We start from the raw sequence: 26,787 nt of genomic DNA, 5'->3' as shown, positions 1-26,787 counted from the left end.
CCACGGGGGAGGTGGTATATCAACCAGCCTGCAAGGATCATCTCTGGAGCGACGCCAGTAGCTGGGGTCTGTTTCCTGCCGGATCGCTTCTGGAATTCTCTCCATATTCCGTCACTCTTCGGGCGTATGACTCTGATATGGAAATGCACTGGCTGGTATCCTGGTTATTAATGTTTGTGTAGACGAAGCCTCTGTTTTGGATTTTTATTTAGTGAACCCCCGACCTTAAAGTGTAAACGGATCCTCTGCTGAACACACGACAACATTAAGTTGATCCACTGAGTTGTTTATTAATATTATGCTTTATTAACCAGTACAACAAAAAACACTAGGACTCAAACAATAGAAGCAGCAGACAATACTAATCATAAACAGGTGTGTAAATATCTTTAACGAGTATGGAACATGTATCAATACTGTTTAAAGTCAATCATGATCAATAGCTTTTCTCAGACTGCTTTCATGAATATAATATTAAATCTGCTTTAAATCAGGTTCCATGTTAGGCTTATCAAAATATAAACTGATATCAGAGCCCTTTAGTTTGAAACTGATAATGTCTGAAAATATACAAAATATTGTAGAATAAACAAGTCTAGATTTACAATCAATCAATATTTAAAATACATTTTACATTAGAAATATAGTCTTTGTAAACCCTGCTGAGCCCTATGGAACATTATAAAAGTTTCTTCCTTTCATAGTTTATCACGCCAACATTTTTCAGAGGCACAAAAAAGCAGTATAGTTGAGTCCATGTACTTAAATCAACTTAAATGTACATGCATGTGTTTATTTGTGTGCGAATGCGAAAGTGTGTTTGTAGTGTGTTTATTCATAGATGCATATGTGTGTGTGGAATGTGTGTATTCATACATGCAAACGTGTGTGCATGTGAGTTTTTGTGTAATCATATATGCATGTGTGTGTGTGTATGTGTGGATTAATAAATGTGGGTGTTTGTGTGTGTATTGTGTTTATTCATGAATGCATGTGTGTGTGTGTGTGTGTGTGTGTTTATATATATGCATGTGTGTGTGTGTGTGTGTGTCTTGTGTGTATTCATATATGCGTGTGTATTCATAAATGCGTGTGTGTGTGTGTGTGTGTGTGTGTGTTTGTGTCTTGTGTGTATTCATATATGCGTGTGTATTCATAAATGTGCGTGTGTGTGTTTATATATGCATGTGTGTCTGTGTTGCTACAACCGACCCAGAGTCACAGAGGCACCATGACTCAATAACCCAAACCCAGGGAGGAGTTCCTCCTGGGTGAAGGTGGACTTGAAGGTGTGGATATGTGTCAGTGTGTCTGAGGACCCTCCTCCACCTGGGGACACTCTGTAGAAGGACAGAGTGCCAGCAGGCTGGTCCAGATACACTCCTACTCTGGTAGAGCCAGCGTGGGGGAGACACGTGACTGTTTTTTTACCGTTGTACAGGGCAGAGTAACCACCCTCATGACAATGAAGACACCAGGACTTGTTGTTCGCTCCAAGCCTTCTGTCACTACCTGCTCCTCTCCTTGTGATTCCTCTGTATGTCACTCCTATAGTAACATCTACTTTCCACTCTACCTCCCAGTAACAGCGGCCAGTCAGATCTTCTCTACACAACACCTGGGGCCAGTGCTCAAATCTCTCTGGGTGATCAGGATATGACTGGTTCTCGCTAACCTCTGTCACCTTTCTGTTCTCCTCAGACAGAGAGAGTTGTCTTTGAGCCGTGTTTGGGTCCAGCATGAGTTCACAGGCATCTGACAGGAGAAAAAGACATGATTAAGTTGCAGAACCAATCTTTATCATCATCATCATCATCATCATCATCATCATCACTAGTTCTGTTGTCTTGCATTCTTCTTCTTATTCCTGTCCAATCTACTCAATAAGCATTAACATAGAAAAACAAATAATATCGTATGATTGGTACGATAGTGGACTTGTGTGCAATGACTTTAAGATAATTAAAGTCAAAGTTCATTGCAAATCCCATGAGTGTGTGAGTGGCTATCCCAGTCAAACATTGAAACCTATAGAAATGTATAAAGTGCATCTCCTCCCGCAATATCTAGACTACATACACAAATTATACATCAAATGTTCAGCGTGATGACTTAATTGCTCCCATGGAATATCTGAGCTATAAATATATATATACATAGTCTACATACTTTTCATGATATTAGACTTTGAACAGTTCGAATACACATACATTGTAATCTACCTGTGTAAACAACAGACTGAACCAGCTGAGCTCACATATAAGCTGGAAATTAACTGTTGGTACCGTAACACTGGTTCATACATAGTATACATAGACATTATGTAATGGAAACATACATACACCTACTACATACCTACACAAACATAATAGACATACATAAAGACGGAAACATACACACAAGTACACATTTGAGTGAATAGACGTCACCTCCTGCTGTGTGGATGGACTTTCCATCTCTATAGTAAGTGTATGTTGTGATGAATTAAACTAAACAGACACTTACACTTCTTTAAAGCTGGTTTCAGTCTCCACACTCCACCGTGCTCCACACTGGGGGGGGAACAAAGTGAGAGCAGCATGTTGAAACATTCACCTTAATCATCTGCTCTCATCACTTTCTCAATAACATGAGTTACAGCTGCGTTTAAACCACTTCATCTAGCAGCTGGTTTAATCCTTGTAATAGACATTGTCCCTGAGTGGTGAGCTGTCCTCTCCATACCTGAGAGTGTCCAGTCTCCAGCGTGGATCCTCCAGTCCAGCAGAGAGCATCATATATCCAGAGTCTCCTGGGTGATTGTAGCTCAGGTCCAGCTCTCTCAGATGGGAGGGGTTGGAGCTCAGGGCTGAGGCCAGAGAAGCACAGCCTTCCTGTGTGACCAGGCAGCCAGACAAGCTACACACACACACACACACACACACACACACACACACACACACACACACACACACACACACACACACACACACACACACACACACACACAGGTGTGAATTATTACTTTTCTGGATGTGAATCAGTCAAATACCTTCTGATAGTGAACCTTGTGGTGTAATTCTTGGATCATTGACTGAAACTGACCTGAGAGTTTCCAGTGTACAGTGTGGACTCCCCAGTCCAGCAGAGAGCAGCTTTACTCCAGAATCCTGCAGATCATTGGTACTCAGGTTAAGCTCTCTCAGACTAGAGGAGTTGGAGCTGAGAACTGAGGCCAGAGCTTCACAGCATCTCTCTGACAGATGACAGCCATTCAGCCTTCACAAATAAACAGAACATGTTAGGAACTATGATTAAAATAACTTTCCTTTTACTTTTAACATAATGAAGGAATTGTGTTGACATTTTCTTTAAGAGATGTTTTATTGATTAAACTAATATATACTAGTCAATATATTATATCCGTAAATGTCAATATTTGGTGTAAAATGTAGAATATTGAAAATATGCTTTTTAGTGTTTGAAAATGGTTTTGAATAGTGATATTACTTTCTATTGAAGCATTATTTATATTTTCTTGCATGTATTGTACATGTTATTGTACAATTACATTAGAACTACAGAGATGTTTTGTATATTATCATAACATTTATATTCCAGTATTATGCATTTTATGTTGTGTGTATTGTAATACTTGTTAATAGTGAACCTACAGAGATATTTTGGAGGCTTTAACCACTGGCAGCAACCTCAGAAGACCCTCCTCAGAAGCACAGTACTTCTTCAGGTCAAACACCTCCAGCTCCTCTTCTGATGACAGTAAGATGAAGACCAGAGCTGACCACTGAGCAGGAGAGAGAGATTCTCTAGAGAGACTTCCTGATGTCAAGAGCTGTTGGATCTCCTCAACTAGAGAATGGTCGTTGAGCTCATTCAGACAGTGGATCAGATTGATACTTCTCTCTGGAGAAAGATCTCCATTTATCCTCTTCTTGATGTAAGACACTGTATTCTGATTGCTCAGTGAGCTACTTCCTGTCTGTCCCAGTATACCTTGTAGGATAATCTGATTGGTCTCCAGAGAGAGGCCCAGGAGGAAGCGGAGGAACAAGTCCAGGTGTCCGTTCTCACTCTGTAAGGCCTTGTCCACAGCACTCTTGTAGAGGAGAAGGAGTTTATCTTCCCCGGATGTTGGTTGTTTTTCTGAGAGCAGATTGACCCCAGTTTTGATGAAGGACTTCAAGACATAAAGGGCAGCCAGAAACTCCTGGAGGCTCAGATGGACAAAGCAGAACACCTTGTCCTGGTACAGCCCACACTCCTCTTTAAAGATCTGGGTGAAAACTCCTGAGGTCAATGAGGCTGCTCTGATATCGATGCCACATTCCTCCAAGTCTGCCTCGTAGAAGATCAGGTTGCCTTTCTCCAGCTGGTTAAAAGCCAGTTTTCCCAGAGAGGCAATGATCTCCCTGCTCTCTGAACTCCAGTGCTGATCTATTTCAGCTCTCCCATGGTACTTCCTGTCCCCCTGTATGGACTGAACACTCAGGAAGCAACTGTACATCTGAGTCACGGTCTTGGGCATCTCCTCTCTTCTCCTGGATGTTTTAAAGATGTCCTCCAGAACTGTAGCTGTGATCCAACAGAAGACTGGGATGTGACACATGATGTGGAGGCTTCGTGATGTCTTGACGTGGGAGAAGATTGTGCTGGCCAGCTTCTCCTCTTTGAATCTCTTCCTGAAGTACTCCTCCTTCTGTGGGTCAGTGAACCCTCTCACCTCTGTCATCCTGTCAACACACTCAGCAGGGATCTGATTGGCTGCTGCAGGGCGTGTGGTTATCCAGATGCGCGCGGAGGGAAGCAGGTCGCCCCTGATGAGGTTTGTCAGCAGCATGTCCACCGAGGTCGGCTCTGTGACATCAGTCCAGATCGGTTTGTTCTGGAAGTCCAGAGGAGGTCTACACTCATCCAGACCATCCAAGATGAAGACAACTTGGAACCGGTCGAATCTGCAAATTCCTGCTTCTTTGGTCTCAATAAAGAAGTGATGAAGAAGTTCCACCAAGCTAAACTCTTTCCCTTTCATTAAATTCAGCTCTCTAAAAGTAAGGAGAAATGTGATGTTTATGTCCTGGTTGGTTTTGCCTTCAGCCCAGTCCAGAGTGAACTTGTGTGTTAAGACGGTTTTTCCAATGCCGGCCACTCCAGTTGTCATTATTGTTCTGATTGGTTGATCTTGGTCAGGTAAGGGTTTAAAAATGTCTTCACATCTGATTGGTTTTTCCTCCCTGGCTGGTTTCCTGGAAGCTGTTTCAATCAGTCTGACCTCATGTTCCTTGTTGAACTCTCCACTGCTTCCTTCTGTGATGAAGCGGTCTGTGTAGAAGTCATTCAGAGGTGTTGAATGTCCTGCTTTAGCGATTCCCTCAAACATGCACCTGAACTTTTCCTTCAGATGAGACTTGATGTTATGTGTGCACTGAACAGCAGTAGAGCCTTAATGACAAAAGAACACAAGACAAAAGTGAGTGGATAGTGACATCAGTGGAATAAAATATCCTCATGCAATGGTTCGTATGATATCGTATGAAAAGTTATGTGTACATTTTCGTGTACAAGATTCCTCCAAATTTCTGTCAGCATTCTCAGTGGAATATGCAATATTTTGATTCATTATTGCAAATCTACATCAATCTTTGGGGTCTCACCAGCAAATACAACAATCTCCATCTTTGCTTTGGTGGTTGATATGGACACTATGAATAGTGAAATCCAAACATGGCTGATTTTGCCCTTGTTTCAGCATAAGAATACATTTTGATGTTGACTGGTAACTTTTTGTAAGATTTCATGCGAATTTGTATCAGACCAGCCTGAGTGGAAACATGTCAATATTTCCTTTTAAATTATCAACATCACGATATTTAGAGGCTTCATTTCTTATGGTTGTGAAAAGGACTGCATGTTACAGATTCAAAATGTTCAGGTTTATTTTGTTATTTACACAGACTTATGATTGGCGTCATGAGAGCAATAATGATTGTGAATCACTGGTGACTTGCTATGCTGAAAGACCAAGATAGTGCTGCAACTCTTCCACTGAGATTTTATGCTGTTGATATGCAGCATAATGTCCAACAATCTTCAACTCGATAATCCGAGAGACGCCGAGATTGCTTATTGGCCTGTGGCATGTGACACCGCGACCACTGACATACCATGGCATATGCCGTTCAGGAACGGTAACTGCCGTTCAGGAATGGTAACTGCCGTTCGGGTGGAACGGTAACTGCCGTTCGGGTGAAATGGTAACTGCCGTTCCCAACAATGGCATATGACACCAGCACGCCCCGCCTCCTCCGTATAATTTCAAAATAAGTATTGCCGTAAATGTAAAGCTATATATATTTGGTCTTTATTGACACTATATCACAACATAACGCTGTAAATAAAGGAATTTATACGTTTCTCTGGTCCGTTCTGTTAGGATATGTGCGACCTGTTTGTTGTTGCTTTTGAAATGACAGATGCTTTTGAAAACAGCCGGACTTGCTCCGGTGACGGTAGTTAGCCTAGCCACCTAAACAGGTCTGACTAATCGATAACAGAGATTTAGAGCCATAGTCTATTGCTGTGTTCCAATATGCATACTATCCACACTCATTATACTTAGTTTGAGTACATAGGGCGTTCCAATTAAGACCAGGGCGAAAAGAAGTGTACTGAAAGGACCCGGATGGTATACTCAAACGGTCAAACCGCGGAGTGTGGATTGATCTACATTTTCGTACTCTACGGCAGCCATCTTAGCTACGTAGCGGAAGAGGCGGAGCCAGGCTGAGCCAACGTCAGCGCATTTTCTTTAATAGGTCCATGCATTTTCCACATAGCCTGCATTAATGGAGTCATTTTGTAGTTTTAATAGCTTTTTATAACTACTATGTGAAAAGAGTTCAACGATCAAAGCGGGATATGTCGTGGGATGACAGCTACCGTTTTTCCACTGGCATGCCACTCATGTAAAATGGTAAGTACTAGGGATGTGCATTCCTGGCAAAAATACTATATTCAATATTCGCTGCGAAGTATTCGAATAATATTCGAAAATCGGTCAATCAAGAACCCCCCACGCACGCACGCACCTCGGATACACGCACACACAACGACACAGGGAGAGGTTTGATTTGTATGAAATCAATCAAAATTATTAAAACATCGCTATTTATTTTACTGAACACAGCCTGCATGACGGTAAACTAGACACGTCTTTAGCATATGGCCAAATAAATGTACACTGTATGTCTTTTTACAATTTATTTGTTATCAGCATTCGTAGTGTTGATCAGCTGAGAAATAGTCTGCCAAAGACGTTGACGTCGCTTAGCAACCGAGGACTCTGAGGGATCGTCAGTCTACGTCACTCCCCGATCTACGCGCATGTAGTGCAGAAAGAGACCAGAGCGACTAGAGCCGCGATCATGTCTTGTTGTGCGGTTGGTTGCACAAACCGTTTTAATAAGACTAACAAAACGCAGAAGTTTTACAGGATACCATCATCTCGCACTCCATTTAAGGCAAACAGGAGACGTCTTGGGTTACAAGCTATCAGAAGAAGCGATTGGAACGAGCAGATGATTAAAGGCTAGGCTTACTACCGTCACCGGAGCAAGTCCGGCTGTTTTCTAAAGCATCTGTCATTTCAAGAGCAACAACAGATCGCACATCTGAACGGCAGTTACCGTTCCTGAACGGCATATGCCATGGTATGTCAGTGGTCGCGGTGGCACATGCCACAGGCCAATAAACGATCTCAGCGCTACTGGATAATTCCACAATACCCTTACATATCTGGATCAAACCATTTAATTTGATATCCCCACATAACCATACATATCTGGATCAAACCATCTAACCCAGAATAGGAAAGATCTCCAAATTGATGGTAGAAATGCAGAAATCTCACATTATGTAATTTAATTTGCTGAACAAATGCTGCACTAGCCCTGTTTTCAAGATAAGAGTACCTTACCGCCCCCCAGTGTGTCGGCCAGTTCATTCTGGTTCATTTCCATCAGGCAGAGCTTTGTGATGTCGGCCACTCCCTCTATGGCGCGCCTCCTCTGCTCCTCATTCTTACCATCCACCTCCTCCTCCTCCTCCCTCTGACTCTCTGAGCATTGTGGTAAGAGAACCCTCCAGAGCTTCTTCAGCTCCTTGTCTAGAAAAGCATGTGCGTTCTCCTCAGCCCTCTGGAATAGAAACGAACATCAAGGAGAACTTTACTCTGAACTAACTGAGAACATCAGAAGCATCTGTCCTGGATTCACGTCCCGCTGGTCTAAAGAGGGAACCTTGGATACTTTTAGCACCACAAGAGATGCTTTCTAATGTTCCTGTAGAGCTTAAGTCAAATGTCTGGTACATTTACACACCTTGATCAGCTCTGTTTGCTGCTGTACTGACTCAGCACTGGTAACCTTTGACCTCTCCTGGTGTTGTCTGTGGAGAACAAGCACACACAAACACACACACACTTTGGATCTATTTTTCCTGACTTACATACATTAAGTCAGATAAATCCTCTTCTGTTTGAAACTCCTACCTATCCTTTCTGGTGGGGCGTCCATCTTTCAATTCAGGAGGTCTATCCATAGACCGGTTACTCTTCATGGAGTCACAGCTGGGTCCAGGGGAGTCTGCCCTCTCCTGCAGGACTTTTCTAGAAAAACAAGAACCAGGATTTATTGATGTTTGTTATATGCTGTATTTTTATCATCTCTGCTAAATCCTTACCTCTTCTTAATAGATAGATTTCCATCTTTAAACTGTTCAGGTTGAGCCATAGAGCGGTCACTCTTCATGGAGACACAGCTGGGTCCAGGGGAGTCTGCTCTCTCCTGCTGCTCTGGGCTTCAACACAACACACACAGCTGTTACTCAGACTAAGGATGGAGTCATGATGTATCACTACTGAGCTCTGAGATGGATCAAAGTCACAGACGGGGAGAGATCCTCCTCTTACCTCTTAGCTTTGCTCTGGCGGCCATGTTCCCCAGACAGAGTGGTTTTAGAGGTAGGACCCCCCTCCTCTCTCTCCTCATCCATAGTAGACTGGAGACCTGGACACAAACACAACTACATATTGTTTCTGTGGATTCTATTTGACTAGCGAGCGTGAAATTGACAACTTCCTATCCTCCTAATGTTTAATTTTCACACTCTATCACTCTCTATGTCTAGATCACACACACACACACACACACACACACACACACACACACACACACACACACACACACACACACACTATATCCCTATCTATGTCTAAATCTATACATTCTAACACTCTCTATGTCTAGATATCATACATACACACTCTATAACTATCTATGTATGGATCTCATACAAATCAATATTAGGATGATTCCTTATTTCCCTTCTGAAATGCTGAACCCTCTTCCAGTAGATCATAATCAATAGAGCATCAATAGTCTACAGATCAGTGTTCTAAACCGTTATATAACCTTCAATAAGAAACTAATGTTACCAATTAAGCTCCAAAATAAAAGTCCACAACAAAACCAAACTGACCTCATTATAGTTCATACTGAAACTCCACAATAAAAGCCCACAGCGCAACCAAACTAACTCACTACAGTTTGTATTGAAACTCCACAATAAAAGTTCACAACACAACCAAACTGACCTCATTACAACACAGACACACACAGTCCATGAGACAGTTCAAACTACTCGTTACAGTGAATGTTTAAATTTAAATCGTTCTCCATTGAAACCAAATGTGGGTTCTGTTTGGTTCCTGGACCGAAACGCCCTCAACACGGGAACAGGTATTGATGCTCTGACCCGTATTCCTTTATTCAAACAGGTTCCCTCTCTGAGATCAACGTCTCTTTTACAGCAGGAACCTGGAAACACTGAACTTGGACTGAGAACCGAATAATTTAGAATATATTAATACAGTGAGAATATAGTACCAAATAATCGAAAGAAAACATAACACATCAAACTGTACCTTAGCATCTCTGTGATTAAAACGTGTGTTACCCCATATCGTATGAAAATATAAAAGCACAAAAGGAAAACACAAGTTAAGTGTTAGGAACGGAGACAAACATTAACACGGTTCTAAAGGCTCTGAGAGTAAAGATTGTGCTGCTGGGCTCCTAAATCAGTCAACCTACTGATAAGATTTAAAGTTCTGCATACGTATGATATATCAGGGATCAGAGTTGAGTACAGTACCTTAGTCTTCTTCCTGCTGTAATGAAGTGAGCCACACCAAACAGCCCGACTCATAACAAGGAAATGATACTGTGAACCAACCAGTTGGACCAGTTCCCCTCCCAGTTCATACTCCTCTCAGACTAGCCTCCTATATGCTGCTGTTCCATGACCTCACTCACTGATGACGAATAATCACTTCATTAAAATATGAACGATGGACAGAGAGCTCCGAAGTCTTTTGCTAATTTTCGCTGAATTCTACACACAAATTGGAGCAAAAGCTAAACCTTTGCCAAAACGACACAAATGTCATAAATATTTGGCCTGTTAAGCCCTTTGAGAATGTAATGGTGATGAAGGGCTAAACAAATAAAATTCAATTAAATTAAAATTGAATTGAAATTGATTGCAAAATGCATTCAGGCATTAAATACCATGTTCTCTGATCTCACTTCTGAGTACTTTCAAAATATTGTCCATGTGTTTGGCCCGCATGAGGTCATGTTAAATATCCAAGGGTATTAAACAGTGGAACCATTTGACTGTTTGCTCCTTTTTGAACTATTAGTTTTCCATACTGGGGTCCCAAAATGTTTACAATTTATGAGTAAATATAAAGAATGTTAGCCATGAAACCAAACAGTAAATATATCATCAGATAAATAGTGACACACAGCAGAGTGTGTGAACTGTCATCATGGATTGTTATTAAGTAATTGAGTTTGAACAGCATATTTACTGTATGAGTGTTCTTGTTGGCTTGGATTCTTTGTGTGCTTTTAATTCTCCATCTTGACACACCCTTTACAGGCAGGCATTGAGAATACCTTAAGTCTCATTAGAATCAGCACAGCGTACAAACATTCTAACGTGGTGTCATTCAGCATTCAGAAGCAGAAACTTAATGAAATACAGACTGGATTGTTATGCCATCAAAGTGGATCCTTTGGAACATTTGAACATTCATGTAGAAATTGAACATTTCTACATGACTGCAGCTGCTGATGTGACAGCTTTAAAGGCTTTACAAGGTGTTGAGGAGAAAACAGACCTTGAACAGCATAGTATACAGTATGTAGTGTTATCATTAATAATGGTTATGTTTCTATGATAGCAGGGTTATTTTCTCTTCAGTGATTAATCTGGTTGAGTTGGATTCTTGTGTTCCTCCATCTTGCTACACCCTCTACAGGCTGGTATTCAGCAACACACACCTTTAGTCTCACTAAATCAGTACAGTGTACCAACATTGTAACGTGAAGTCATTCAGTATCCAGTAGTTTGTGGAGACAGCGAGGAGAGAAGTAATCATAAACTTTTTATTTGTTGCTTCTCATCAGGAGACCCTCTGAAATGAGGTAGTAATAAAGTGTATTTATGGTTCCTATCACAGGCTGTAGTTGATATAGAGCCTGTGAGTAAGAGACATAAGTAGGCCCATAGTCTATTGTGTAGTAAAGAAAGACTTCCATGTGCAAGCAGGTGCATATATTGGGCTCTGGAGAAACATCGGCTGAGCTTGGAGGATTTCAACTGAAGAAACAGGAAGTAGAATCATCTGCTGAACTCCATAGGCGCACTTTGTGATGTTTCAGAGGCTCACTGCACCCTCTAGTGGCCGCAGCCGAAACTGCATGCAGGGATTTAAATATTCTAATAATGAATCCTTCTTTAATGTCATGCCTTGCCCTATGATAACAATACACAAAAGGTGAACTCGTTGTGTGACTGATCTGTCTTAATGTAAAAGTTCCTGATCTGATTCTGTGGTACGGTGTCCTGCATGGGCCCTCTCGCACACACACCCAGAGAAGGAGAGGTTCCTTCTTCTGCAGCTCGGCACCACCGCCTCAAACACAGACCTCTGTGTGTTTCAACATGGACGCTCAGGGTCCTGTTAGACGCCACGGGGGAGGTGGTATATCAACCAGCCTGCAAGGATCATCTCTGGAGCGACGCCAGTAGCTGGGGTCTGTTTCCTGTCGGATCGCTTCTAGAATTCTCTCCATATTCCGTCACTCTTCGGGCGTATGAGTCTGATATGGAAATGCACTTGCTGGTATCCTGGTTATTAATGTTTGTGTAGATGAAGCCTCTGTTTTGGATTTTTATTTAGTGAACCCCCGACCTTCAAGTGTAAACGGATCCTCTGCTGAACACACGACAACATTAAGTTGATCCACTGAGTTGTTTATTAATATTATGCTTTATTAACCAGTACAACAAAAAACACTAGGACTCAAACAATAGAAGCAGCAGACAATACTAATCATAAACAGGTGTGTAAATATCTTTAACGAGTATGGAACATGTATCAATACTGTTTAAAGTCAATCATGATCAATAGCTTTTCTCAGACTGCTTTCATGAATATAATATTAAATCTGCTTTAAATCAGGTTCCATGTTAGGCTTATCAAAATATAAACTGATATCAGAGCCCTTTAGTTTGAAACTGATAATGTCTGAAAATATACAAAATATTGTAGAATAAACAAGTCTAGATTTACAATCAATCAATATTTAAAATACATTTTACATTAGAAATATAGTCTTTGTAAACCCTGCTGAGCCCTATGGAACATTATAAAAGTTTCTTCCTTTCATAGTTTATCACGCCAACATTTTTCAGAGGCACAAAAAAGCAGTATAGTTGAGTCCATGTACTTAAATCAACTTAAATGTACATGCATGTGTTTATTTGTGTGCGAATGCGAAAGTGTGTTTGTAGTGTGTTTATTCATAGATGCATATGTGTGTGTGGAATGTGTGTATTCATACATGCAAACGTGTGTGCATGTGAGTTTTTGTGTAATCATATATGCATGTGTGTGTGTGTATGTGTGGATTAATAAATGTGGGTGTTTGTGTGTGTATTGTGTTTATTCATGAATGCATGTGTGTGTGTGTGTGTGTGTGTGTTTATATATATGCATGTGTGTGTGTGTGTGTGTGTCTTGTGTGTATTCATATATGCGTGTGTATTCATAAATGCGTGTGTGTGTGTGTGTGTGTGTGTGTGTTTGTGTCTTGTGTGTATTCATATATGCGTGTGTATTCATAAATGTGCGTGTGTGTGTTTATATATGCATGTGTGTCTGTGTTGCTACAACCGACCCAGAGTCACAGAGGCACCATGACTCAATAACCCAAACCCAGGGAGGAGTTCCTCCTGGGTGAAGGTGGACTTGAAGGTGTGGATATGTGTCAGTGTGTCTGAGGACCCTCCTCCACCTGGGGACACTCTGTAGAAGGACAGAGTGCCAGCAGGCTGGTCCAGATACACTCCTACTCTGGTAGAGCCAGCGTGGGGGAGACACGTGACTGTTTTTTTACCGTTGTACAGGGCAGAGTAACCACCCTCATGACAATGAAGACACCAGGACTTGTTGTTCGCTCCAAGCCTTCTGTCACTACCTGCTCCTCTCCTTGTGATTCCTCTGTATGTCACTCCTATAGTAACATCTACTTTCCACTCTACCTCCCAGTAACAGCGGCCAGTCAGATCTTCTCTACACAACACCTGGGGCCAGTGCTCAAATCTCTCTGGGTGATCAGGATATGACTGGTTCTCGCTAACCTCTGTCACCTTTCTGTTCTCCTCAGACAGAGAGAGTTGTCTTTGAGCCGTGTTTGGGTCCAGCATGAGTTCACAGGCATCTGACAGGAGAAAAAGACATGATTAAGTTGCAGAACCAATCTTTATCATCATCATCATCATCATCATCATCATCATCACTAGTTCTGTTGTCTTGCATTCTTCTTCTTATTCCTGTCCAATCTACTCAATAAGCATTAACATAGAAAAACAAATAATATCGTATGATTGGTACGATAGTGGACTTGTGTGCAATGACTTTAAGATAATTAAAGTCAAAGTTCATTGCAAATCCCATGAGTGTGTGAGTGGCTATCCCAGTCAAACATTGAAACCTATAGAAATGTATAAAGTGCATCTCCTCCCGCAATATCTAGACTACATACACAAATTATACATCAAATGTTCAGCGTGATGACTTAATTGCTCCCATGGAATATCTGAGCTATAAATATATATATACATAGTCTACATACTTTTCATGATATTAGACTTTGAACAGTTCGAATACACATACATTGTAATCTACCTGTGTAAACAACAGACTGAACCAGCTGAGCTCACATATAAGCTGGAAATTAACTGTTGGTACCGTAACACTGGTTCATACATAGTATACATAGACATTATGTAATGGAAACATACATACACCTACTACATACCTACACAAACATAATAGACATACATAAAGACGGAAACATACACACAAGTACACATTTGAGTGAATAGACGTCACCTCCTGCTGTGTGGATGGACTTTCCATCTCTATAGTAAGTGTATGTTGTGATGAATTAAACTAAACAGACACTTACACTTCTTTAAAGCTGGTTTCAGTCTCCACACTCCACCGTGCTCCACACTGGGGGGGGAACAAAGTGAGAGCAGCATGTTGAAACATTCACCTTAATCATCTGCTCTCATCACTTTCTCAATAACATGAGTTACAGCTGCGTTTAAACCACTTCATCTAGCAGCTGGTTTAATCCTTGTAATAGACATTGTCCCTGAGTGGTGAGCTGTCCTCTCCATACCTGAGAGTGTCCAGTCTCCAGCGTGGATCCTCCAGTCCAGCAGAGAGCATCATATATCCAGAGTCTCCTGGGTGATTGTAGCTCAGGTCCAGCTCTCTCAGATGGGAGGGGTTGGAGCTCAGGGCTGAGGCCAGAGAAGCACAGCCTTCCTGTGTGACCAGGCAGCCAGACAAGCTACACACACACACACACACACACACACACACACACACACACACACACACACACACACACACACACAGGTGTGAATTATTACTTTTCTGGATGTGAATCAGTCAAATACCTTCTGATATTGAACCTTGTGGTGTAATTCTTGGATCATTGAGTGAAACTGACCTGAGAGTTTCCAGTGTACAGTGTGGACTCCCCAGTCCAGCAGAGAGCAGCTTTACTCCAGAATCCTGCAGATCATTGGTACTCAGGTTAAGCTCTCTCAGACTAGAGGAGTTGGAGCTGAGAACTGAGGCCAGAGCTTCACAGCATCTCTCTGACAGATGACAGCCATTCAGCCTTCACAAATAAACAGAACATGTTAGGAACTATGATTAAAATAACTTTCCTTTTACTTTTAACATAATGAAGGAATTGTGTTGACATTTTCTTTAAGAGATGTTTTATTGATTAAACTAATATATACTAGTCAATATATTATATCCGTAAATGTCAATATTTGGTGTAAAATGTAGAATATTGAAAATATGCTTTTTAGTGTTTGAAAATGGTTTTGAATAGTGATATTACTTTCTATTGAAGCATTATTTATATTTTCTTGCATGTATTGTACATGTTATTGTACAATTACATTAGAACTACAGAGATGTTTTGTATATTATCATAACATTTATATTCCAGTATTATGCATTTTATGTTGTGTGTATTGTAATACTTGTTAATAGTGAACCTACAGAGATATTTTGGAGGCTTTAACCACTGGCAGCAACCTCAGAAGACCCTCCTCAGAAGCACAGTACTTCTTCAGGTCAAACACCTCCAGCTCCTCTTCTGATGACAGTAAGATGAAGACCAGAGCTGACCACTGAGCAGGAGAGAGAGATTCTCTAGAGAGACTTCCTGATGTCAAGAGCTGTTGGATCTCCTCAACTAGAGAATGGTCGTTGAGCTCATTCAGACAGTGGATCAGATTGATGCTTCTCTCTGGAGAAAGATCTCCATTTATCCTCTTCTTGATGTAAGACACTGTATTCTGATTGCTCAGTGAGCTACTTCCTGTCTGTCCCAGTATACCTTGTAGGATAATCTGATTGGTCTCCAGAGAGAGGCCCAGGAGGAAGCGGAGGAACAAGTCCAGGTGTCCGTTCTCACTCTGTAAGGCCTTGTCCACAGCACTCTTGTAGAGGAGAAGGAGTTTATCTTCCCCGGATGTTGGTTGTTTTTCTGAGAGCAGATTGACCCCAGTTTTGATGAAGGACTTCAAGACATAAAGGGCAGCCAGAAACTCCTGGAGGCTCAGATGGACAAAGCAGAACACCTTGTCCTGGTACAGCCCACACTCCTCTTTAAAGATCTGGGTGAAAACTCCTGAGGTCAATGAGGCTGCTCTGATATCGATGCCACATTCCTCCAAGTCTGCCTCGTAGAAGATCAGGTTGCCTTTCTCCAGCTGGTTAAAAGCCAGTTTTCCCAGAGAGGCAATGATCTCCCTGCTCTCTGAACTCCAGTGCTGATCTATTTCAACTCTCCCATGGTACTTCCTGTCCCCCTGTATGGACTGAACACTCAGGAAGCGACTGTACATCTGAGTCACGGTCTTGGGCATCTCCTCTCTTCTCCTGGATGTTTTAAAGATGTCCTCCAAAACTGTAGCTGTGATCCAACAGAAGACTGGGATGTGACACATGATGTGGAGGCTTCGTGATGTCTTGACGTGGGAGAAGATTGTGCTGGCCAGCTTCTCCTCTTTGAATCTCTTCCTGAAGTACTCCTCCTTCTGTGGGTCAGTGAACCCTCTCACCTCTGTCATCCTGTCAACACACTCAGCAGGGATCTGATTGGCTGCTGCAGGGCGTGTGGTTATCCAGATGCGAGCGGAGGGAAGCAGGTCGCCCCTGATGAGGTTTGTCAGCAGCATGTCCACCGAGGTCGGCTCTGTGACATCAGTCCAGATCGGTTTGTTCTGGAAGTCCAGAGGAGGTCTACACTCATCCAGACCATCCAAGATGAAGACAACTTGGAACCGGTCGAATCTGCAAATTCCTGCTTCTTTGGTCTCAATAAAGAAGTGATGAAGAAGTTCCACCAAGCTAAACTCTTTCCCTTTCATTAAATTCAGCTCTCTAAAAGTAAGGAGAAATGTGATGTTTATGTCCTGGTTGGTTTTGCCTTCAGCCCAGTCCAGAGTGAACTTGTGTGTTAAGACGGTTTTTCCAATGCCGGCCACTCCAGTTGTCATTATTGTTCTGATTGGTTGATCTTGGTCAGGTAAGGGTTTAAAAATGTCTTCACATCTGATTGGTTTTTCCTCCCTGGCTGGTTTCCTGGAAGCTGTTTCAATCAGTCTGACCTCATGTTCCTTGTTGAACTCTCCACTGCTTCCTTCTGTGATGAAGCGGTCTGTGTAGAAGTCATTCAGAGGTGTTGAATGTCCTGCTTTAGCGATTCCCTCAAACATGCACCTGAACTTTTCCTTTAGATGAGACTTGATGTTATGTGTGCACTGAACAGCAGTAGAGCCTTAATGACAAAAGAACACAAGACAAAAGTGAGTGGATAGTGACATCAGTGGAATAAAATATCCTCATGCAATGGTTCGTATGATATCGTATGAAAAGTTATGTGTACATTTTCGTGTACAAGATTCCTCCAAATTTCTGTCAGCATTCTCAGTGGAATATGCAATATTTTGATTCATTATTGCGAATCTACATCAATCTTTGGGGTCTCACCAGCAAATACAACAATCTCCATCTTTGCTTTGGTGGTTGATATGGACACTATGAATAGTGAAATCCAAACATGGCTGATTTTGCCCTTGTTTCAGCATAAGAATACATTTTGATGTTGACTGGTAACTCTTTGTAAGATTTCATGCGAATTTGTATCAGACCAGCCTGAGTGGAAACATGTCAATATTTCCTTTTAAATTATCAACATCACGATATTTAGAGGCTTCATTTCTTATGGTTGTGAAAAGGACTGCATGTTACAGATTCAAAATGTTCAGGTTTATTTTGTTATTTACACAGACTTATGATTGGCGTCATGAGAGCAATAATGATTGTGAATCACTGGTGACTTGCTATGCTGAAAGACCAAGATAATGCTGCAACTCTTCCACTGAGATTTTCTGCTGCTGATATGCAGCATAATGTCCAACATTCTTCAACTCGATAATCCGAGAGACGCCGAGATTGCTTATTGGCCTGTGGCATGTGACACCGCGACCACTGACATACCATGGCATATGCCGTTCAGGAACGGTAACTGCCGTTCGGGTGAAATGGTAACTGCCGTTCCCAACAATGGCATATGACACCAGCACGCCCCGCCTCCTCCGTATAATTTCAAGATAAGTATTGCCGTAAATGTAAAGCTATATATATTTGGTCTTTATTGGCACTATATCACAACATAACGCTGTAAATAAAGGGATTTATACGTTTCTCTGGTCCGTTCTGTTGTTAGGATATGTGCGACCTGTTTGTTGTTGCTTTTGAAATGACAGATGCTTTTGAAAACAGCCGGACTTGCTCCGGTGACGGTAGTTAGCCTAGCCACCTAAACAGGTCTGACTAATCAATAACAGAGATTTAGAGCCATAGTCTATTGCTGTGTTCCAATATGCATACTATCCACACTCATTATACTTAGTTTGAGTACATAGGGCGTTCCAATTAAGACCAGGGCGAAAAGAAGTGTACTGAAAGGACCCGGATGGTATACTCAAACGGTCAAACCGCGGAGTGTGGATTGATCTACATTTTCGTACTCTACGGCAGCCATCTTAGCTACGTAGCGGAAGAGGCGGAGCAAGGCTGAGCCAACGTCAGCGCATTTTCTTTAATAGGTCCATGCATTTTCCACATAGCCTGCATTAATGGAGTCATTTTGTAGTTTTAATAGCTTTTTATAACTACTATGTGAAAAGAGTTCAACGATCAAAGCGGGATATGTCGTGGGATGAGAGCTACCGTTTTTCCACTGGCATGCCACTCATGTAAAATGGTAAGTACTAGGGATGTGCATTCCTGGCAAAAATACTATTCAATATTCGCTGCGAAGTATTCGAATAACATTCGAAAATCGGTCAATCAAGAACCCCCCACGCACGCACGCACCTCGGATACACGCACACACAACGACACAGGGAGAGGTTTGATTTGTATGAAATCAATCAAAATTATTAAAACATCGCTATTTATTTTACTGAACACAGCCTGCATGACGGTAAACTAGACACGTCTTTAGCATATGGCCAAATAAATGTACACTGTATGTCTTTTTACAATTTATTTGTTATCAGCATTCGTAGTGTTGATCAGCTGAGAAATAGTCTGCCAAAGACGTTGACGTCGCTTAGCAACCGAGGACTCTGAGGGATCGTCAGTCTACGTCACTCCCCGATCTACGCGCATGTAGTGCAGAAAGAGACCAGAGCGACTAGAGCCGCGATCATGTCTTGTTGTGCGGTTGGTTGCACAAACCGTTTTAATAAGACTAACAAAACGCAGAAGTTTTACAGGATACCATCAACTCGCACTCCATTTAAGGCAAATAGGAGACGTCTTGGGTTACAAGCTATCAGAAGAAGCATTTGGAACGAGCAGATGATTAAAGGCTAGGCTTACTACCGTCACCGGAGCAAGTCCGGCTGTTTTCTAAAGCATCTGTCATTTCAAGAGCAACAACAGATCGCACATCTGAACGGCAGTTACCGTTCCTGAACGGCATATGCCATGGTATGTCAGTGGTCGCGGTGGCACATGCCACAGGCCAATAAACGATCTCAGCGCTACTGGATAATCCCACAATACCCTTACATATCTGGATCAAACCATTTAATTTGATATCCCCACATAACCATACATATCTGGATCAAACCATCTAACCCAGAATAGGAAAGATCTCCAAATTGATGGTAGAAATGCAGAAATCTCACATTATGTAATTTAATTTGCTGAACAAATGCTGCACTAGCCCTGTTTTCAAGATAAGAGTACCTTACCGCCCCCCAGTGTGTCGGCCAGTTCATTCTGGTTCATTTCCATCAGGCAGAGCTTTGTGATGTCGGCCACTCCCTCTATGGCGCGCCTCCTCTGCTCCTCATTCTTACCATCCACCTCCTCCTCCTCCTCCCTCTGACTCTCTGAGCATTGTGGGAAGAGAACCCTCCAGAGCTTCTTCAGCTCCTTGTCTAGAAAAGCATGTGCGTTCTCCTCAGCCCTCTGGAATAGAAACGAACATCAAGGAGAACTTTACTCTGAACTAACTGAGAACATCAGAAGCATCTGTCCTGGATTCACGTCCCGCTGGTCTAAAGAGGGAACCTTGGATACTTTTAGCACCACAAGAGATGCTTTCTAATGTTCCTGTAGAGCTTAAGTCAAATGTCTGGTACATTTACACACCTTGATCAGCTCTGTTTGCTGCTGTACTGACTGAGCACTGGTAACCTTTGACCTCTTCTGGTGTTGTCTGTGGAGAACAAGCACACACAAACACACACACACTTTGGATCTTTTTCTCCTGACTTACATACATTAAGTCAGATAAATCCTCTTCTGTTTGAAACTCCTACCTATCCTTTCTGGTGGGGCGTCCATCTTTCAATTCAGGAGGTCTATCCATAGACCGGTTACTCTTCATGGAGTCACAGCTGGGTCCAGGGGAGTCTGCCCTCTCCTGCAGGACTTTTCTAGAAAAACAAGAACCAGGATTTATTGATGTTTGTTATATGCTGTATTTTTATCATCTCTGCTAAATCCTTACCTCTTCTTAATAGATAGATTTCCATCTTTAAACTGTTCAGGTTGAGCCATAGAGCGGTCACTCTTCATGGAGACACAGCTGGGTCCAGGGGAGTCTGCTCTCTCCTGCTGCTCTGGGCTTCAACACAACACACACAGCTGTTACTCAGACTAAGGATGGAGTCATGATGTATCACTACTGAGCTCTGAGATGGATCAAAGTCACAGAAGGGGAGAGATCCTCCTCTTACCTCTTAGCTTTGCTCTGGCGGCCATGTTCCCCAGACAGAGTGGTTTTAGAGGTAGGACCCCCCTCCTCTCTCTCCTCATCCATAGTAGACTGGAGACCTGGACACAAACACAACTACATATTGTTTCTGTGGATTCTATTTGACTAGCGAGCATGAAATTGACAACTTCCTATCCTCCTAATGTTTAATTTTCACACTCTATCACTCTCTATGTCTAGATCGCACACACACACACACACACACACACACACACACACACACACACACACACACACACACACACACTATATCCCTATCTATGTCTAAATCTATACATTCTAACACTCTCTATGTCTAGATATCATACATACACACTCTATAACTATCTATGTATGGATCTCATACAAATCAATATTAGGATGATTCCTTATTTCCCTTCTGAAATGCTGAACCCTCTTCCAGTAGATCATAATCAATAGAGCATCAATAGTCTACAGATCAGTGTTCTAAACCGTTATATAACCTTCAATAAGAAACTAATGTTACCAATTAAGCTCCAAAATAAAAGTCCACAACAAAACCAAACTGACCTCATTATAGTTCATACTGAAACTCCACAATAAAAGCCCACAGCGCAACCAAACTGACCTCATTACAACACAGACACACACAGTCCATGAGACAGTTCAAACTACTCGTTACAGTGAATGTTTAAATTTAAATCGTTCTCCATTGAAACCAAATGTGGGTTCTGTTTGGTTCCTGGACCGAAACGCCCTCAACACGGGAACAGGTATTGATGCTCTGACCCGTATTCCTTTATTCAAACAGGTTCCCTCTCTGAGATCAACGTCTCTTTTACAGCAGGAACCTGGAAACACTGAACTTGGACTGAGAACCGAATAATTTAGAATATATTAATACAGTGAGAATATAGTAAATAAATATAGTAAGTAAATCTTTCGATTATACCAAATAATCGAAAGAAAACATAACACATCAAACTGTACCTTAGCATCTCTGTGATTAAAACGTGTGTTACCCCATATCGTATGAAAATATAAAAGCACAAAAGGAAAACACAAGTTAAGTGTTAGGAACGGAGACAAACATTAACACGGTTCTAAAGGCTCTGAGAGTAAAGATTGTGCTGCTGGGCTCCTAAATCAGTCAACCTACTGATAAGATTTAAAGTTCTGCATACGTATGATATATCAGGGATCAGAGTTGAGTACAGTACCTTAGTCTTCTTCCTGCTGTAATGAAGTGAGCCACACCAAACAGCCCGACTCATAACAAGGAAATGATACTGTGAACCAACCAGTTGGACCAGTTCCCCTCCCAGTTCATACTCCTCTCAGACTAGCCTCCTATATGCTGCTGTTCCATGACCTCACTCACTGATGACGAATAATCACTTCATTAAAATATGAACGATGGACAGAGAGCTCCGAAGTCTTTTGCTAATTTTCGCTGAATTCTACACACAAATTGGAGCAAAAGCTAAACCTTTGCCAAAACGACACAAATGTCATAAATATTTGGCCTGTTAAGCCCTTTGAGAATGTAATGGTGATGAAGGGCTAAACAAATAAAATTCAATTAAATTAAAATTGAATTGAAATTGATTGCAAAATGCATTCAGGCATTAAATACCATGTTCTCTGATCTCACTTCTGAGTACTTTCAAAATATTGTCCATGTGTTTGGCCCGCATGAGGTCATGTTAAATATCCAAGGGTATTAAACAGTGGAACCATTTGACTGTTTGCTCCTTTTTGAACTATTAGTTTTCCATACTGGGGTCCCAAAATGTTTACAATTTATGAGTAAATATAAAGAATGTTAGCCATGAAACCAAACAGTAAATATATCATCAGATAAATAGTGACACACAGCAGAGTGTGTGAACTGTCATCATGGATTGTTATTAAGTAATTGAGTTTGAACAGCATATTTACTGTATGAGTGTTCTTGTTGGCTTGGATTCTTTGTGTGCTTTTAATTCTCCATCTTGACACACCCTTTACAGGCAGGCATTGAGAATACCTTAAGTCTCATTAGAATCAGCACAGCGTACAAACATTCTAACGTGGTGTCATTCAGCATTCAGAAGCAGAAACTTAATGAAATACAGACTGGATTGTTATGCCATCAAAGTGGATCCTTTGGAACATTTGAACATTCATGTAGAAATTGAACATTTCTACATGACTGCAGCTGCTGATGTGACAGCTTTAAAGGCTTTACAAGGTGTTGAGGAGAAAACAGACCTTGAACAGCATAGTATACAGTATGTAGTGTTATCATTAATAATGGTTATGTTTCTATGATAGCAGGGTTATTTTCTCTTCAGTGATTAATCTGGTTGAGTTGGATTCTTGTGTTCCTCCATCTTGCTACACCCTCTACAGGCTGGTATTCAGCAACACACACCTTTAGTCTCACTAAATCAGTACAGTGTACCAACATTGTAACGTGAAGTCATTCAGTATCCAGTAGTTTGTGGAGACAGCGAGGAGAGAAGTAATCATAAACTTTTTATTTGTTGCTTCTCATCAGGAGACCCTCTGAAATGAGGTAGTAATAAAGTGTATTTATGGTTCCTATCACAGGCTGTAGTTGATATAGAGCCTGTGAGTAAGAGACATAAGTAGGCCCATAGTCTATTGTGTAGTAAAGAAAGACTTCCATGTGCAAGCAGGTGCATATATTGGGCTCTGGAGAAACATCGGCTGAGCTTGGAGGATTTCAACTGAAGAAACAGGAAGTAGAATCATCTGCTGAACTCCATAGGCGCACTTTGTGATGTTTCAGAGGCTCACTGCACCCTCTAGTGGCCGCAGCCGAAACTGCATGCAGGGATTTAAATATTCTAATAATGAATCCTTCTTTAATGTCATGCCTTGCCCTATGATAACAATACACAAAAGGTGAACTCGTTGTGTGACTGATCTGTCTTAATGTAAAAGTTCCTGATCTGATTCTGTGGTACGGTGTCCTGCATGGGCCCTCTCGCACGCGCACCCAGAGAAGGAGAGGTTCCTTCTTCTGCAGCTCGGCACCACCGCCTCAAACACAGACCTCTGTGTGTTTCAACATGGACGCTCAGGGTCCTGTTAGACGCCACGGGGGAGGTGGTATATCAACCAGCCTGCAAGGATCATCTCTGGAGCGACGCCAGTAGCTGGGGTCTGTTTCCTGTCGGATCGCTTCTAGAATTCTCTCCATATTCCGTCACTCTTCGGGCGTATGAGTCTGATATGGAAATGCACTTGCTGGTATCCTGGTTATTAATGTTTGTGTAGATGAAGCCTCTGTTTTGGATTTTTATTTAGTGAACCCCCGACCTTCAAGTGTAAACGGATCCTCTGCTGAACACACGACAACATTAAGTTGATCCACTGAGTTGTTTATTAATATTATGCTTTATTAACCAGTACAACAAAAAACACTAGAACTCAAACAGTAGAAGCAGCAGACAATACTAATCATAAACAGGTGTGTAAATATCTTTAACGGAGTATGGAACATGTATCAATACTCTGTTTAAAGTCAATCATGATCAATAGCTTTTCTCAGACTGCTTTCATTATGAATATAATATTAAATCTGCTTTAAATCAGGTTCCATTTTAGGCTTATCAAAATATAAACCTATAGGGCCCTTTAGTTTGAAACTGATAATGTCTGAAAATATACAAAATATTGTACAATAAACAAGTTTAGATTTACAATCAATCAATATTTAAAATACATTTTACATTAGAAATATAGTCTTTGTAAACCCTGCTTAGCCCTATGGAACATTATAAAAGTTTCTTCCTTTCATAGTTTATCACGCCAACATTTTTCAGAGGCACAAAAAAGCAGTATAGTTGAGTCCATGTACTTAAATCAACTTAAATGTATATGCATGTGTTTATTTGTGTGCGAATGTGAAAGTGTGTTTGTAGTGTGTTTATTCATAGATGCATCTGTGTGTGTGGAATGTGTGTATTCATACATGCAAACGTGTGTGCCTTTGAGTTTTTGTGTAATCATATATGCATGTGTGTGTGTGTATGTGTGGATTAATAAATGTGGGTGTTTGTGTGTGTATTGTGTTTATTCATAAATGCGTGTGTGTGTGTGTGTGTGTGTGTGTGTGTGTGTCTTGTGTGTATTCATATATGCGTGTGTATTCATAAATGTGTGTGTGTGTTTATATATGCATGTGTGTGTGTGTGTGTCTTGTGTGTATTCATATATGCGTGTGTATTCATAAATGCATGTGTGTGTGTGTGTGTGTCTTGTGTGTATTCATATATGCGTGTGTATTCATAAATGTGCGTGTGTGTGTTTATATATGCATGTGTGTCTGTGTTGCTACAACCGACCCAGAGTCACAGAGGCACCGTGACTCAATAACACAAACCCAGGGAGGAGTTCCTCCTGGGTGAAGGTGGACTTGAAGGTGTGGATATGTGTCAGTGTGTCTGAGGACCCTCCTCCACCTGGGGACACTCTGTAGAACGACAGAGTGCCAGCAGGCTGGTCCAGATACACTCCTACTCTGGTAGAGCCAGCGTGGGGGAGACACGTGACCGTTCTTTTACCGTTGTACAGGGCATAGTAACCACGCTCATAACAATGAAGACACCAGGACTTGTTGTTCGCTCCAAGCCTGCTGTCAATACCTGCTCCTCTCCTTGTGATTCCTCTGTATGTCACTCCTATAGCAACATTTCCTTTCCACTCTACCTCCCAGTAACAGCGGCCAGTCAGATCTTCTCTACACAACACCTGGGGCCAGTGCTCAAATCTCTCTGGGTGATCAGGATATGACTGGTTCTCGCTAACCTCTGTCACCTTTCTGTTCTCCTCAGACAGAGAGAGTTGTCTTTGAGCCGTGTTTGGGTCCAGCGTGAGTTCACAGGCATCTGACAGGAGAAAAAGACATGATTAAGTTGCAGAACCAATCTTTATCATCATCATCATAATCATCATCATCATCACTAGTTCTGTTGTCTTGCATTCTTCTTCTTATTCCTGTCCAATCTACTCAATAAGCATTAACATAGAAAAACAAATAATATCGTATGATTGGTACGATAGTGGACTTGTGTGCAATGACTTTAAGATAATCAAAGTCAAAGTTCATTGCAAATCCCATGAGTGTGTGAGTGGCTATCCCAGTCAAACATTGAAACCTATAGAAATGTATAAAGTGCATCTCCTCCCTCAATATCTAGACTACATACACAAATTATACATCAAATGTTCAGCGTGATGACTTAATTGCTCCCATGGAATATCTGAGCTATAAATATATATATATACATAGTCTACATACTTTTCATGATATTAGACTTTGAACAGTTCGAATACACATACATTGTAATCTACCTGTGTAAACAACAGACTGAACCAGCTGAGCTGACATATAAGCTGGAAATTAACTGTTGGTACCGTAACACTGGTTCATACATAGTATACATAGACATTATGTAATGGAAACATACATACACCTACTACATACCTACACAAACATAATAGACATACATAAAGACGGAAACATACACACAAGTACACATTTGAGTGAATAGACGTCACCTCCTGCTGTGTGGATGGACTTTCCATCTCTATAGTAAGTGTATGTTGTGATGAATTAAACTAAACAGACACTTACACTTCTTTAAAGCTGGTTTCAGTCTCCACACTCCACCGTGCTCCACACTGGGGGGGGAACAAAGTGAGAGCAGCATGTTGAAACATTCACCTTAATCATCTGCTCTCATCACTTTCTCAATAACATGATTTACAGCTGCGTTTA

The 26,787-nt window shown here is 41.5% G+C and overlaps 1 protein-coding gene across 1 annotated transcript in view; it reads right to left on the bottom strand.

Moving 5' to 3' along the window:
- Positions 1–270: 270 nt before the first annotated feature.
- Positions 271–26,787, bottom strand: part of LOC307077826 (uncharacterized protein) — a 29,293-nt gene continuing 2,776 nt past the window's right edge. The window contains exons 4-26 of the mRNA XM_079739301.1: positions 26,644–26,690; positions 25,362–25,894; positions 20,995–21,089; positions 20,766–20,882; positions 20,575–20,691; positions 20,405–20,471; positions 20,002–20,221; positions 15,725–17,510; positions 15,156–15,329; positions 14,820–14,993; positions 14,601–14,647; positions 13,308–13,850; positions 9,831–9,892; positions 8,966–9,054; positions 8,737–8,853; positions 8,546–8,662; positions 8,376–8,442; positions 7,973–8,192; positions 3,654–5,439; positions 3,085–3,258; positions 2,725–2,898; positions 2,506–2,552; positions 271–1,755 (exon numbers count right to left, since the gene is read on the bottom strand). Coding sequence (XP_079595427.1) covers positions 1,202–1,755; positions 2,506–2,552; positions 2,725–2,898; positions 3,085–3,258; positions 3,654–5,439; positions 7,973–8,192; positions 8,376–8,442; positions 8,546–8,662; positions 8,737–8,853; positions 8,966–9,054; positions 9,831–9,892; positions 13,308–13,850; positions 14,601–14,647; positions 14,820–14,993; positions 15,156–15,329; positions 15,725–17,510; positions 20,002–20,221; positions 20,405–20,471; positions 20,575–20,691; positions 20,766–20,882; positions 20,995–21,089; positions 25,362–25,894; positions 26,644–26,690 — 7,327 coding nt within the window. The 3' untranslated portion in view covers positions 271–1,201. The remainder of the gene's footprint in view (positions 1,756–2,505; positions 2,553–2,724; positions 2,899–3,084; positions 3,259–3,653; positions 5,440–7,972; positions 8,193–8,375; positions 8,443–8,545; positions 8,663–8,736; positions 8,854–8,965; positions 9,055–9,830; positions 9,893–13,307; positions 13,851–14,600; positions 14,648–14,819; positions 14,994–15,155; positions 15,330–15,724; positions 17,511–20,001; positions 20,222–20,404; positions 20,472–20,574; positions 20,692–20,765; positions 20,883–20,994; positions 21,090–25,361; positions 25,895–26,643; positions 26,691–26,787) is intronic.

This window comes from Pollachius pollachius (genome assembly GCF_949987615.1).
Source record: "Pollachius pollachius genome assembly, chromosome: 7".
Lineage (NCBI taxonomy): Eukaryota > Metazoa > Chordata > Actinopteri > Gadiformes > Gadidae > Pollachius > Pollachius pollachius.
The sequence above is the reverse complement of the archived record's forward strand: the minus strand, read 5'-3'. Positions and strand labels throughout refer to the sequence as shown.